Here is a 13267-nt window from a genome sequence, read left to right as displayed (position 1 = left end):
AATCACTACTCAACTTCAGTCCCAGGGCACATATTCTCGACCAACCCCAAAACCACCACCACCACCACCACATCCAACAACAGTCTAGATATCTTGTTCAAAGGTTCATGTTTAAACTATACATATATCTATCTATATCTTTATCTATTTCTATCGATCAATTCATTACAGTAGTAACTCATCTTTGAGATTCTTCCATTCACTTTAGTTTATGTGTGATAATAATATCTTTTGAAAAAAAAAAAAAAAAATTAAATTTTTTTCTCTCTGTGCTGTTCCTTCGTCAGCCAACTCACACTAACATCACATTCCTCCTCTTTCACCCCCTTTAATATCCTATCCCTACGATTATTATTATTCTACTATATTATAGATATAATAATGTCGGCTTTTGATCAACATGTTGCTGCTGTTACCAGAAATTACTATGTTAATCCACGTTTGGGTATGTAACAAATGAAATGAACAACATGATGACGACATTAAATTAAAAAGTTATATATATATTTATCTAACAATTCATTCATTCATCAAATCGATTGATTATTCCTTCCTTTCTCCTTCCTTCCTTTTGTTACTTTTAATATTCATTTAGATTACAGAACAGTAACTGGTGTAAATGGTCCATTGGTTATTTTAGATAATATTAAGGGACCAAAGTTCTCTGAAATTGTCACCCTCACCCTTGGTGATGGTACTCAAAGAAAGGCTCAAGTCCTCGAAATTTCAGGAAAGAGAGCCGTCGTACAAGTCTTTGAAGGTACCATTGGTATTGATGCCAAGCACACTCGTTGCGAGTTCTCTGGTGACGTTTTGAAGATGCCAGTATCTGAAGATTCATTGGGTCGTATTTTCAACGGTTCTGGTAAGCCAGTCGACAAGGGTCCACCAGTCCTCCCAGAAGATTACCTTGATATCCAAGGTCAACCAATCAATCCATCCGTCAGAGTTTACCCAAGAGAAATGATTCAAACTGGTATCTCTGCCATCGATACTATGAACTCTGTTGCTCGTGGTCAAAAGATTCCAATTTTCTCTGCTGCCGGTCTTCCACATAATGAAGTAAGAGAGGAGATGAGAGAAAGAAAAAGAATCATCATTATCCTAATCTTTTCTTTTCTATTTTCTATTTTCTATTTTCTATTTTTTTAGATTGCCGCCCAAATTTGTCGTCAAGCAGGTTTGGTAAAGAGATCAGGAAAGGGTGTCAATGATGATCATGATGATAACTTTGCCATTGTTTTCGCTGCTATGGGTGTTAATATGGAAACTGCTAGTTTCTTCAAGAGAGATTTCGAAGAGTCTGGATCTATGGAAAGAACCACATTGTTCCTCAATCTTGCTGATCATCCAACCATTGAACGTATTATTACTCCACGTCTTGCCTTGACCACTGCCGAATACCTTGCTTACCAATGCGAGAAGCACGTACTCGTCATTCTCACTGATATGTCATCGTACGCTGATGCCCTTCGTGAAGTATCTGCTGCTCGTGAAGAAGTACCAGGTCGTCGTGGTTACCCAGGTTATATGTATACAGATCTTTCCACCATCTACGAACGTGCCGGTCGTATTGCTGGTCGTAACGGTTCAATTACTCAAATCCCCATTTTGACTATGCCAAACGATGATATTACCCATCCAATTCCAGATCTTACTGGTTACATTACAGAAGGACAGATCTACGTCGATCGTCAAATCCACAATCGTCAAATCTATCCCCCCATCAACGTACTCCCATCCTTGTCCCGTTTGATGAAAATGGCTATTGGCGAGGGTATGACTCGTGACGATCATTCTGAAGTTTCCAATCAAATGTATGCCAACTATGCCATCGGTAAGGATGTCCAAGCCATGAAGGCTGTCGTTGGTGAGGAAGCTCTTTCCTCTGAAGATAAGTTGTACCTCGAATTTTTGGAAAAGTTTGAAGGCAAATTCATTCAACAAAACTACTATGAAAACAGAGACATTTTCTCCTCTTTGGAAATCGGTTGGTCTCTCCTCCGTACTTTCCCAAGCAACATGCTCAAGCGTATCACAGAAAAGACCATCAAGGAATATTACTCTCGTCAAAAGCACGACGAAAACTCTGGCAAGTCAACTGTAGATAATGCCCCAAAGCACTAAACAAATAATAATAATAACAATCTTCTTAAAACAAAAAACTTTCCTTTAAAATATAATAATAACAAAATAAAAATAAAATTCATAATAAATATTAATATATAAACACAAATATATAATATACAGAGTTGGTATTGTAATTAATTTATTTTTTATTTTATTTTTTGAATTTTCATTAATGAAACTTGTACAACTTTAGTTTATAGTTTATTTCACCAAGTAATAATAATACACAATATAAAAGAATGGGAGAACGTAAAGTAATAAGTAAATATTATCCACCAGACTTTGATCCTAGTAAGATACCTAGAGCAAAGGGTGTAAAGAAACATAATACAATCAAGGTTGTTATGATGCTACCTATGAGCATCAGATGTAATACTTGTGGAGAATATATTGGTAGAGGAACAAAGTTTAACTCGAAAAAGGAAACAGTCGATGGAGAAGAATACCTTGGTTTAAAGGTGTTTAGATTCTACATTCGGTGTAGAAGATGTGCTGCTGAACTTGCAATCAAGACCGACCCAAAGAACTCTGAATATGTATGCGAATCTGGTGCAACCAGAAACTATGAATCGTGGAAAGAAACGGCAGAGGAAAAGGCTGAACGATTAAAGGTTGAACAAGAGGAAAAAGAAGATTCAATGAAGGCATTGGAGAATAGAACGCTGGAATCAAAAAGAGAAATGGAGATATTGGATGGTTTGGATGAATTGCGTGCACTCAATGCTCGAAATGCAGATGTAAACACAGAACAACTACTAGAGTATAGTCTCAAGAAACAACAAGAAATAGAGGAACAACAAAGACAAGAAGAAGAACTTGTCATTCAAGAAATGTTTTATAGTAAAAAAGAACCAACGGTAAAGAGAATCGATGAAGACGATGTTGATTCTAAAACTACTGCTATCATTATGGAAACTAAAAAAGTGGAACCAAAGAAAAGTATACTTGGTTCTAATGTTAAAGTTGTAAAAATTAATAATAATATAAATAATAATAGTAATAATAATGATAGTAATAATAGTAATAAGGAGACAAATGAATCTACATCTTCTAGTTTATTCCAATATTCAAGTGACGATGAGGATGATTAAAGAGAAATAAAAGATAGACAGTATTATGGTATTCAAAATCAATAGAAAGTCAAACAACTCAAATAATAAGACTTGGTTTGTTATGGTGAATATTAATATTGTCAATTATTATTTATTTTTTGGTTTATTAGAGACTGTTTTTATTTCGAGCAAAAAGAGAGCCCGGGCTTTGGTAGAATACCAATGCCAAAGGTGGGCATCACATGAGATTTCAAAGGTCATAGTCACTTGTGTGTGTCAAGAGAATATGGACTTGGATATTCTGGATGGCCACCTTTGGTATCGGTATAGAGGATCGAAACAATCAAAAGACTATCTTGATTATTACCTTTTTGATCCATACCAACAGCTACGGAACATATCTAATGCCTAGAAAAGCAGATATACCACTTCCATATTGTTCTTGACGTTGCCAATTCTATTATTCATTCGTTCAATGGAGGGGAACATCATGTGTTCTGGATCTTCGAATTCTAATTTCCCTCCACTGTACCCACAACCAATATTATCAAACAACAACTTGATAATCTCATGGCTTGTGGAATCCATGAAAGGACACAATCCACATAGACACAGGTGTAAAACCTTTACGAACCGTACCAATGCAGTGAACAATCCAGACTATCCACCCAATCCCAAAAGAAAGCCTGAATGGTGGATGGCGCTCCATCCATTGGAGAAAATATTAAATGATTGCTCCAATGCAATTCTGTTGTTCATTGTTGTAGCATCAAACTTGAGATCCTTTTTTCCAAAGGCATAAGAACCCTTTTGTTCTCTCATTACAACCCTAATAAATTAAAACAATCAAGTGTCAGTATACAAATTGTACTATTAATATTTTTTATACACACTGATGTTTCAATTTTCTTTTGGTTTGCCAGTGTACGAAAGAAAGTATTGCATTCTAATGGGAGATTCAATTTCTCTAGAAATAATAATATTATAATTATATGAATGTTAGAAATGTTCAATATTGATTGTTCTACTCTGATAATCATACCTCTCATCTCGGCGACATAATAAAAAGAGTTAAATGACTCTAAAAAGCTGATAATTGTTTCATAATAATACTCCTTTGAACCAGAAATAGTTGTAGTTGTAGAGGTGGTTTGATCATCACCAAGATCCATTGGAGTGGTAGAGGATAATGATGAGGTGGCTGTGGACGATGATGATGATGCTGTTGGAAAAGGTGAGGCAGCCTTCTTGGCAGGCTTTGGCTTTGGGGTCACCTTCTTTCCAGAAGCCTTTGGCGTTGGTTTGGCAGGTGTTGGATCAACAGTTGTATTATCGCCAAAAAGTTTTCTTTTCGCTGTGGTCGACGATGATGTTGGTGGAGAAGATGAAGTGAAAACAATTTCTTCAGAATCATCAATCTTTGACGGTGAAACTTGTGTGGAAATTGATTTCTATTTCCTTTTGACTTCTTTTTCCTTTTTAGGTGATTTATCTTTGTTATTTTTGGTTGATTTATTTTTTTGAAAATAGTGTAAATGTTGGGGTGAGGCATTGACAATTTCGAATCTTTTACCATTTGTTTCAAAGTCTTTTCTGGACCAAAACAAGGAAACAGGGATCTCTAGAAAATACACCAATGCTCACATTTTAATTACTGCAAGAGAGAATTGAATACTGGTCCAGACTGATAATCACGTGTTGCTATTGGAGTATCTGCATCTAGTCTGCCCATAACCACTGTTACACATGTATTCTTTAGTCCAACACAGGTAATTTATAAATTGGCTTATGAGACCAATGCCGGTTGGAAGAGGAGGGTGGGAGATGATGACAATTCACCAAACCATTCTTTTTGGGAACTATATTAAATAAGTTGTTAATAAATATAGGACCATAACCCTAAGTGAGAAATGGGTTTAATTAAACATACTATTCTTGTTGAATCCAATCCCAAAACCATATAAATAAATATCGTCTCCTTCCATTTCGAACTCTTGTACTTTTTGTTGAGAAGCTGGACAAGATTGAACTGTGTCATCCAGCAACAGAGAAAATGTTGTATTCGAAAGATAGATTTGTTTTCAAAGTGAGATTCAATTTCTAGAAAATAAACATTAATATTAGAGATGTAATACTCCCAAAAAGTTGGTAATTGTTTAATAACTTACTAATATTCTTTAGTCTCGGTGTCCTTTTCGAATGGAGTGCAAAAGTTAGGGTGAGGCATTGACAATCTTGAGCCACCTCTACACCGCTTGGTTAAGAGACTGGGGCCGTGCTAGGACGAAGGTAACTCTTTTGTTTCAGCAATGAGACAGGAGAAGTAGGCGATAAAGAATAATATGACTATGAATGTGATGATGAAGATGACGAGAACGATGAGATTCCAGAGAAATTGGCTATTCAATGCAATGAGATAGCCTGATTGAGTAACGAAACGAGTAGAGATGGAAACTTTGCAATACTGGTGGATTGCATTCAAGTATACATTGACTTGTGGAGGCATGCGCTTGCTACACCAAATAATTATGATAGGACTTGTATTCGTTGTTAACAATTTTTCTTTTACTAATTTTTTGTAGAGTATAATGCACCAGTGATTCCATCCTCCATCAGAATGCATGATAAGATAAAACTATCTTTTTTATGTTAAAGACCACAAAACTAATTAGTAGAAGAGAATGATTAAAAGTTAGTTATTTTAAAAAGATTCTAGATCGTTATAATATAATTAATAAAATAAAGTTCTTACCATTGATATCATTCTTTTAGAATATAAACAAAAGAAATTATCTCCCCAGTATTCTCTGTATTTGTCTGCTGTTGACAGTCAACATAAACTAAAACCTTATATACAGTTATTCTGATTATTAACCCAAAATGATATTCTACTCTTTCTATGATTAAAAGATAGTAAGCAGTTGACTCTTAAGAATATTATTGGTTATTAATAATTAGAAAAGTTGAAGTACTAATTGATGAAATATGGGGGAATGTATTGATTTTTCAAAAAGAAAGAAGTGTAAGCTGGGGGTGGTGTTTGATTTTTTTAATGAATGGAAATGACATACCCTACCTGTGCGTATACATACACATGGATATAGGGAATTAAAATATTAATCTTACTGCAACAAGATCAGTTTTAATTCATAGTGCAGTATTATCAGTTTTGATAATATTTTCCTACCGATCCACAGTTTGAGATTGATTTTGTAAGTTCCAGCTTCATATTCTGATAAGATTTTCCTGACCAAGAACTTTGTTAGAACTGAACAAGATACAGAAAAAAGGAATAAAAGTCAGAGAGTTTCAACCTGCTCTAGGGCATTCCAATTCCCAAAAAATATTCTTTTACAAAAATGTAAAAAAAAGTTTATTTATATTTTTTTTTAAATTAAAGCAACAACCAAATCAACTCTTTAGAGTTAATTGTTATTTTCATTATTATTATCTTGATTTTCCTTTGGATAGTTTTGGATGAGATGTTCCAACAATGAATTTGGACCATTTGGCTCATAACCCCAGGACAACTCACGAGTGACTCCAGTGACTTGCATGACTGCATGATTGAGGAATGGAATGTTTCCTAAGACATGGAAGTTTCCTGCAATGACATACCCTACCTGTGTGTATACATACACATGGATAAAGGAATTAAAATATTAATCATAGTGCAACAATATCAGTTTTAAAATAAAACTTACCGATCCACCATCTCCAACTACAGTTTGACCTAGATTTTGTCCAATAGAGTGGGCAATAGTTCCATCTGGACCAGATATGACATTTCCAACTAATATATATCACAACGAAATAGAAGGAATGATTACCAAAGAAAGAAAAGTGTTATAAAGGGTAAATAACTCGAATTAATTTTCTATTTTTTTTTTAAATTCATACCTGTTTGAACAGGACCTCCAATAGCATTTCCAATAGACTGGCCAAGGGAAGAGCTACCGGTTCTCGATCCAGCCAATAAACTTGCAACAGAATTGGCAAGGGTTGCTTGGTTGGTGACTCCAGTTTGGCCAATTGATCCTACAGTTCCTCCAAGTACCTGTCCAACTATAAAAAAACAAAAATTATTAATAAAATATTATTCAAAATCTACGAATGTATTTAATAAATCATACCAGTTTGATCAATAGCACCCAAAGAAGCAGCAATTCCTCCACTTGAACGACCACCAATAACATTGGCCAAAGTATGGGCAGCAGTGACTACAGTGTTTGACAACAAACCATTTGGATTTCCAGCTTTGGTGGTAAAGAGAGTGATACCTTCGACTGGTTGGCCTCCCTGAGTATTTCTACCTGTTTGGACTGATTCACCGGTATTTGGATTTTCACCGGTAGAGGATGGGATTCCACCCATACCTCCTTCATCACCAGCACTGGTTTGATGAAGGGTAAGACGAGCACCGGTAGAGTCACCGATATTGTTACCAATGACACCTTGGGCACTACCGATTGTAGCTTGGTTTGATGCTTGAGCTTGAGTTGGTGTTCCAGTTTGAGCACCAGTCTTGTCAACTCCATTTAAAAATCCAAAAATACCACCTGCCTCTTGGTCTTGGATTTTCTTTTCATGTTCTTCCAAGGCTCTTAATTGTTCAGCGTCGAGTGATAATGACAAATCTCTCAAAATTCTATTCAACTCTTGGATTTGTTGAGCCAAAGCATATTTTCTCAAGATTATTGAAGTTTGGAGAGAAATTCCTTCTCTATCTTCATTATTGTTGTTTCTGTTTGAACCATTTACCTAAATTTTTAAATTTATATTATTTTTGATGGGGTTAATAAAGTATTTTATTTATAAAATATTAATTTGGTTTAAAATTTACAGCAACAATCAATAAACCAATTAGGAGAATTCCTAATAAACCTCTATTCATTTTCCTTTTACTCTCTATATTTATGAAATATTTATAATGTTATAGTGATTATTTTAATTATTCTAGTGTCTGTCAATAAATAAATAAATAAATATAATTGATCAATCGGTATGGAGAATGCACAATGAAAAATATTGTATGGTGTAGGCAAAGTTGGCTGTTACCCAAAAACAATTGATAAATCAATTGACTGTTGATCATGAACATATTCATCATCATCATCATCATCAAAAATCATCAAAACATTGATCCACTGACACATGGTATACACTAGTAATTGATGATATGATATTTTTTTACTTAATATCATCCATCCATCTCCAACAGAACATCTACAATGAATGATGATCACTTTTCATTTTACCACCCCAAACTCTATCTATACCTGCATCCCATACCATCCATTGTGTAATGAGCAATGGAATGTGGACAATAATAAACAGAAACGGTGGTGAAGTTGACCCCCATCACTTGCATATGCAAAAATCTGTTTAGAATGATTTGTTGGGTGGTGGTATGAATTTTTTCTATTGTCAGAGTCGACCTTTGATGTTTAGTATGATCTTGTGTGTAGTAAGTATACTATCGCCATCATCATCATGTTTTACGACAGATAGATGTAGCAACAGCAGCTATCAAGTTGGGGTGTTGTGTTGATGACTTGTGGGGTTTTCTTTTGATTTAAATTGTCATATGAATTTAGAGTGTTCCATGTTTGCTGTGAACTAACTAGTTTGGATTGGTTGATTAAGATTACAAGTGAACTACTGACTGTCAAAACTATATAGGATAATATACAAGTTTATTGTTCAAATTGAAAATTAATCAATTGAAATCAAAGTCATGATCATCATCATTGGTTTGTGTGAAATTATTACTATTGTTGTTGTTGTTGTTAGACTTTGTTTGATTATTATCCAATGTTTTACTTTTGGATAAAGTCAGGTTTAGTCTAACTGGTCGTTTGGCTTGTTTGATTTGATTTGTTTCTACACTAGGGCCAACTGTTGTCTCAAAATCAAAATCAATATCCATATCATTATTATTATTATTATTATTACTATTATTATTATTTTGATTATTATTGTTATTATTGATTGGGGGTTCGACTAAATTATTAATATTGTTCGAGGGAGTTGGTACTATTTCCGGTTGATTATTATTATTATTATTATTATTATTATTATTATTGATTGAATTGTTTGATACAATTTCACAGGGAGCTGATGTTTGTACTGTTTCTGGGTCATCAAAATCGAATTCCAAGCTATTAGGACCAAATATTTCTGGTTGATTATTATTATTATTATTATTATTATTATTATTATTATTATTATTATTATTATTATTATTATTATTATCATTATTATTATTATTATTATTATTGGTTGAGTTGGTAGATACAATTTCGCATGGAGTTGGTTTGGGTACTGTTTCTGGGTCATTGTGATTATTGATAGAGTTGGTAGATACAATTTCACGTTGAGCTGATGTTTGAACTATTCCCGGTTCGTTGTTATTATTATTATTATTATCATTGGCAAGTTCGAAATCAAAATCAATATCCATATTATTATTAATATTATTAGGTCCAACTACCATTTCTTGTGTTGCTACTATTTCTGGTTCATCAATATCAATAATATTAATTGTTGATGTTGGCAAAATATTATTATCATTATTAATATTAGTTGTTGGTAAACTATTATTGGTTGTTGGTGAACTATTATTATCATTATTAATATTAGTTGTTGGTAAAATATTATTTTTAATGGTCGTGTCAGATGGTTTTTGTTTTGAAATCACCAGTGAAGTCGTCTTTTTGGTTGTGTTGTTGTTGTTGCTTATTCTTATATTAGTATTTTTATCTATTTGACTTTCTTGTTCTACTTTGGCCCAACTACTATTATTATTATTATTATTGGCACATTCTTGAAAAGTAAGAGGAACATCATCGTCATCTTGAACTGTACAATCATCTTGATCAGAGTCTATAAAAGAATGATCTTGATCTTGATCATCTTTTGTATCAGATGTAAATGATTTGTCATCTGAAAAATCAAAAGAATCAAAGTCTGCAACAGGTACTACTGTTGTTGAATTTGATGATTGTTGATTATTATCCAATTGTAAAAGTTTTTGATTGTCATTTGTAATATCATGCTCTGTTTTTGATTTCTTTAATGTTTGTTGAACAATATCTTCTTCAATCTTTTCTTTTTCTTCTTCAATCTTTTTTGGTTCTTGTGCTTTGATCATATTATTTTTTTTCATTTGATCATAAAATTCAATCACCTTTTCATGAGTAGATACATGTGCAGATGTAATTGGAATTTGTAAATTTAATCCATCCAAGCTTGTTGCTCTAGACAATGATACATAGGTTTGACCAAACTAAATAAAATTTTTGGATTAATATAGTTAATAAACAATTTTTCTCATTTTGTTTTTTATATTTATACATACAGTAAAAACGCCATCCAAATTAATTGATAGCTTATCAATGGTCATACCCTGACTTTTATGAATAGATATAGCCCATGCTAGAATAAGAGGTATTTGAGTTCTCGATGCAATTACTTCTCGAACCTTTTCTTCTTTTCTGTAAAGGATTCGTTCTTCCAATTCCCATGTATGACGTTTAATTGTTTTTTGAATACCACTATTAAATTTGACTATTGGTAACAACAGTTCATCTTTGCTTTCATTAGATGATTCCCATCCAACAATGACTCCACGTGACCCATTTACAAGTTTTTTCTTAAAATCTTGATTGACCATAAGTAAAACTAAAATAAATAAAAGTAAATAAATTGATTAAAATATTATTTAAATTTTAATATTTTTTTTTTTTGGTTACCTTGAGCACCAGTTTTTAATTTAACAATTTCAGGGGCTTGACAATTTGTAAAACCCATATGTTGAGGGTCACCATAATCATCAGCTTTAAAAGTATATTCCTTTTCATTAATCAATGCAAGTTGTTTAATATTCTCTTCATGAACATTTACTTTTTTTGGATCTAAATAAAAAAAAAAAGAGTAAATATAAACTTATTTTTCTTTTCTTTTCTTTTTTTCTACATACATAAAATAGTTGGAATAATATTATCAGTAATTGATAAAGGTCTTGAGGTTCTATCATTTATAAGTTGAATATCTTCATCTTTAACAATACCAAATCTGATACGATTGAGAATATCGATAAATGTAGTATCTGATTGTCTATAGACTTGTGTAAGATTAAAAGAATTTTGAGTAAACAATTGTTTAAATGCGGGTGACAAGAAACAAAATTGTTGATGCATGTATTGTTTCTTTTCTCCAGGTTGTAATGCTTTTCGATCGTTTACGACAGGTGGCAATTGACTGAAATCACCAACTACAATTAATTGAATACCACCAAATGGTTCTTGATTTGATCTAATTCTTTTTGCCAAATAGTCCAATAAATCAAATATAGTCTTTGATATCATTGATATTTCATCGATAACCAAACATTTACAACTAGTCCATCTTTTCAATGCTTTCATATTGTTACAAATTTGATAGTATAATGTTTCAGCCGGTTTGGTTCCAAGACCAATACCTCCAAAACTATGTACTGTAGTGCCACCAATATTGACAGCTGCCACACCAGTACTGGCAGTAGCATACAATTCATTGACTTTAAACTTTTTCCTCAAACAACTGATCATGATACGCAACAGATAACTCTTTCCAGTACCACCACCGCCAGTAAGAAATATATTATTTCCCTTTAAAACATGGTCCAATACAAATCTTTGTTCTTCTGATAATGTTTCAGTTGTTAAATCATCATCAAAACATTCATCATCTGTTGTATTTTCATCTGATTGGTCTTCATTGTCCAATACATTTTCTATCACGAGCATCTCTTTTCTTTTCATTGATTTTGTTTTTGCCAATGTTGTTGTAGTCGAAGTAGTTGTAGTAATAGACTTTGATGGATTTGTTATTTTACCAGCAATAAATATTGGTGGAGGAATATTATTATTATTGTTATTATTATTTGTTGAACTAGTATTATTATTAATATTATTAATGGTTGGAGTTATTGGAGGAGAGTTATTTTTAATTATAGTCAATTTGTATGTCAACTCTAATCTTTCACCATTATCATTTACAAATGTATCCAAAGTTGTTGATTGATCATCACGTACAATATATTTATCAATTGAATTTGATTTTGAGGTTACAAAGTTATCAATTGAGCATTGTTTGAGGTTCTTCCCTCCTCCTACTCCACCACCACCAGCACCACCACAACTATTTACTTTAAAGTTTGGATCAAAAAGATCATCAACATTAAATTCCATTATTGCATTATCTATAGGTTCCTTTTTGATAATTATACCATTATTATTATCGGTATCGTGAACTTGTTGTTGTTGTTGTTGTTGTTGGGGAGGATTATGAATAATGGTTGGACTAATCTGTTCAAGAAAATAATCTTTTGCTTCTCTAACAGTCTTGAATGATTTTGATCCAACTTGTTGTTGTTGTTGTTGAGTTGACGGTACAATAGAAAGAGATAAAGATGATGTTTTTGGTATTGATGCAGGTACTTGTACTGCTGCTGGTGTGATTGGTTGAGGAGAGGTTGAAGAGATGGTAGGACTATTCTTTTCGAATCGTTTTAAACATGTTTGTATATAATCTGGTTGGTTGATGAGATAGTTGTGTGCTTCAATTGGGTCTTTGAAAGACTTGTAGGTAGCACCAGAGTACCCGTTGACAGAGTGCAAGCAATCATCCCAGTTTGTTAGAATGCCTACCTTTCTGCCCTTTGATATTGCATAGTATTTAGTCGTAGCAGATGCAGCTGACCCTTTTGCCATGGTCGTCGATTCAACTAAGCTGCCTCTGAGACTGTGCTGCAGTTGTTGTTGTTGTTGTTGTCGTTGTAGTCGTTGTTGTTGTTGTTGCTAGTACAACAATTATTACTTTTTAACAATAATTTAATTTTAATTAATTTCGCTGACAAGTCTTCTTTGGAAGGGTTTGATAAAGTCTATCATCTCGAGTTTCATTATTATTATTATTTTACTTCCCTCGAGTCGACTAATTGCAATGAAAAGAAAAGACAGAGTAGTATAAATATATAAACTAATATTAGGAATGTAGATGTAACTATTCAATGGTTTGATAGAGCACGGTCAAGATCATTG

The 13267-nt window shown here is 33.0% G+C and overlaps 2 protein-coding genes across 2 annotated transcripts; one reads left to right on the top strand and one right to left on the bottom strand.

The window, feature by feature from the left end:
• Positions 1–381: 381 nt before the first annotated feature.
• Positions 382–3221, top strand: vatB (vacuolar H+ ATPase B subunit; the record flags this gene model as incomplete). The annotated part of the gene is made up of 4 exons (XM_004367065.1): positions 382–445; positions 596–1062; positions 1153–2103; positions 2331–3221. 4 exons carry the CDS (start codon positions 382–384, stop codon positions 3219–3221), a joined length of 2373 nt encoding a protein of 790 aa, XP_004367122.1.
• A 621-nt stretch (positions 3222–3842) lies between these two features.
• DFA_07258 (DNA repair and recombination protein PIF1) lies at positions 3843–12937 on the bottom strand (the record flags this gene model as incomplete). The annotated part of the gene is made up of 16 exons (XM_004367064.1): positions 3843–4011; positions 4074–4149; positions 4225–4614; positions 5022–5041; positions 5351–5460; positions 5593–5750; positions 6039–6109; positions 6738–6805; positions 6887–6975; positions 7083–7247; positions 7316–7943; positions 8026–8090; positions 8955–10470; positions 10543–10865; positions 10937–11098; positions 11164–12937. The coding sequence occupies 16 exons, from the start codon at positions 12935–12937 to the stop codon at positions 3843–3845; spliced, it is 5784 nt and encodes a 1927-aa protein (XP_004367121.1).
• Positions 12938–13267: the final 330 nt, after the last annotated feature.

The sequence above is a fragment of the Cavenderia fasciculata genome (assembly GCF_000203815.1).
Source record: "Cavenderia fasciculata unplaced genomic scaffold Scf_ET2XIPL01CNAVH-3, whole genome shotgun sequence".
Classification (NCBI taxonomy): domain Eukaryota; phylum Evosea; class Eumycetozoa; order Acytosteliales; family Cavenderiaceae; genus Cavenderia; species Cavenderia fasciculata.
The sequence above is the reverse complement of the archived record's forward strand: the minus strand, read 5'-3'. Positions and strand labels throughout refer to the sequence as shown.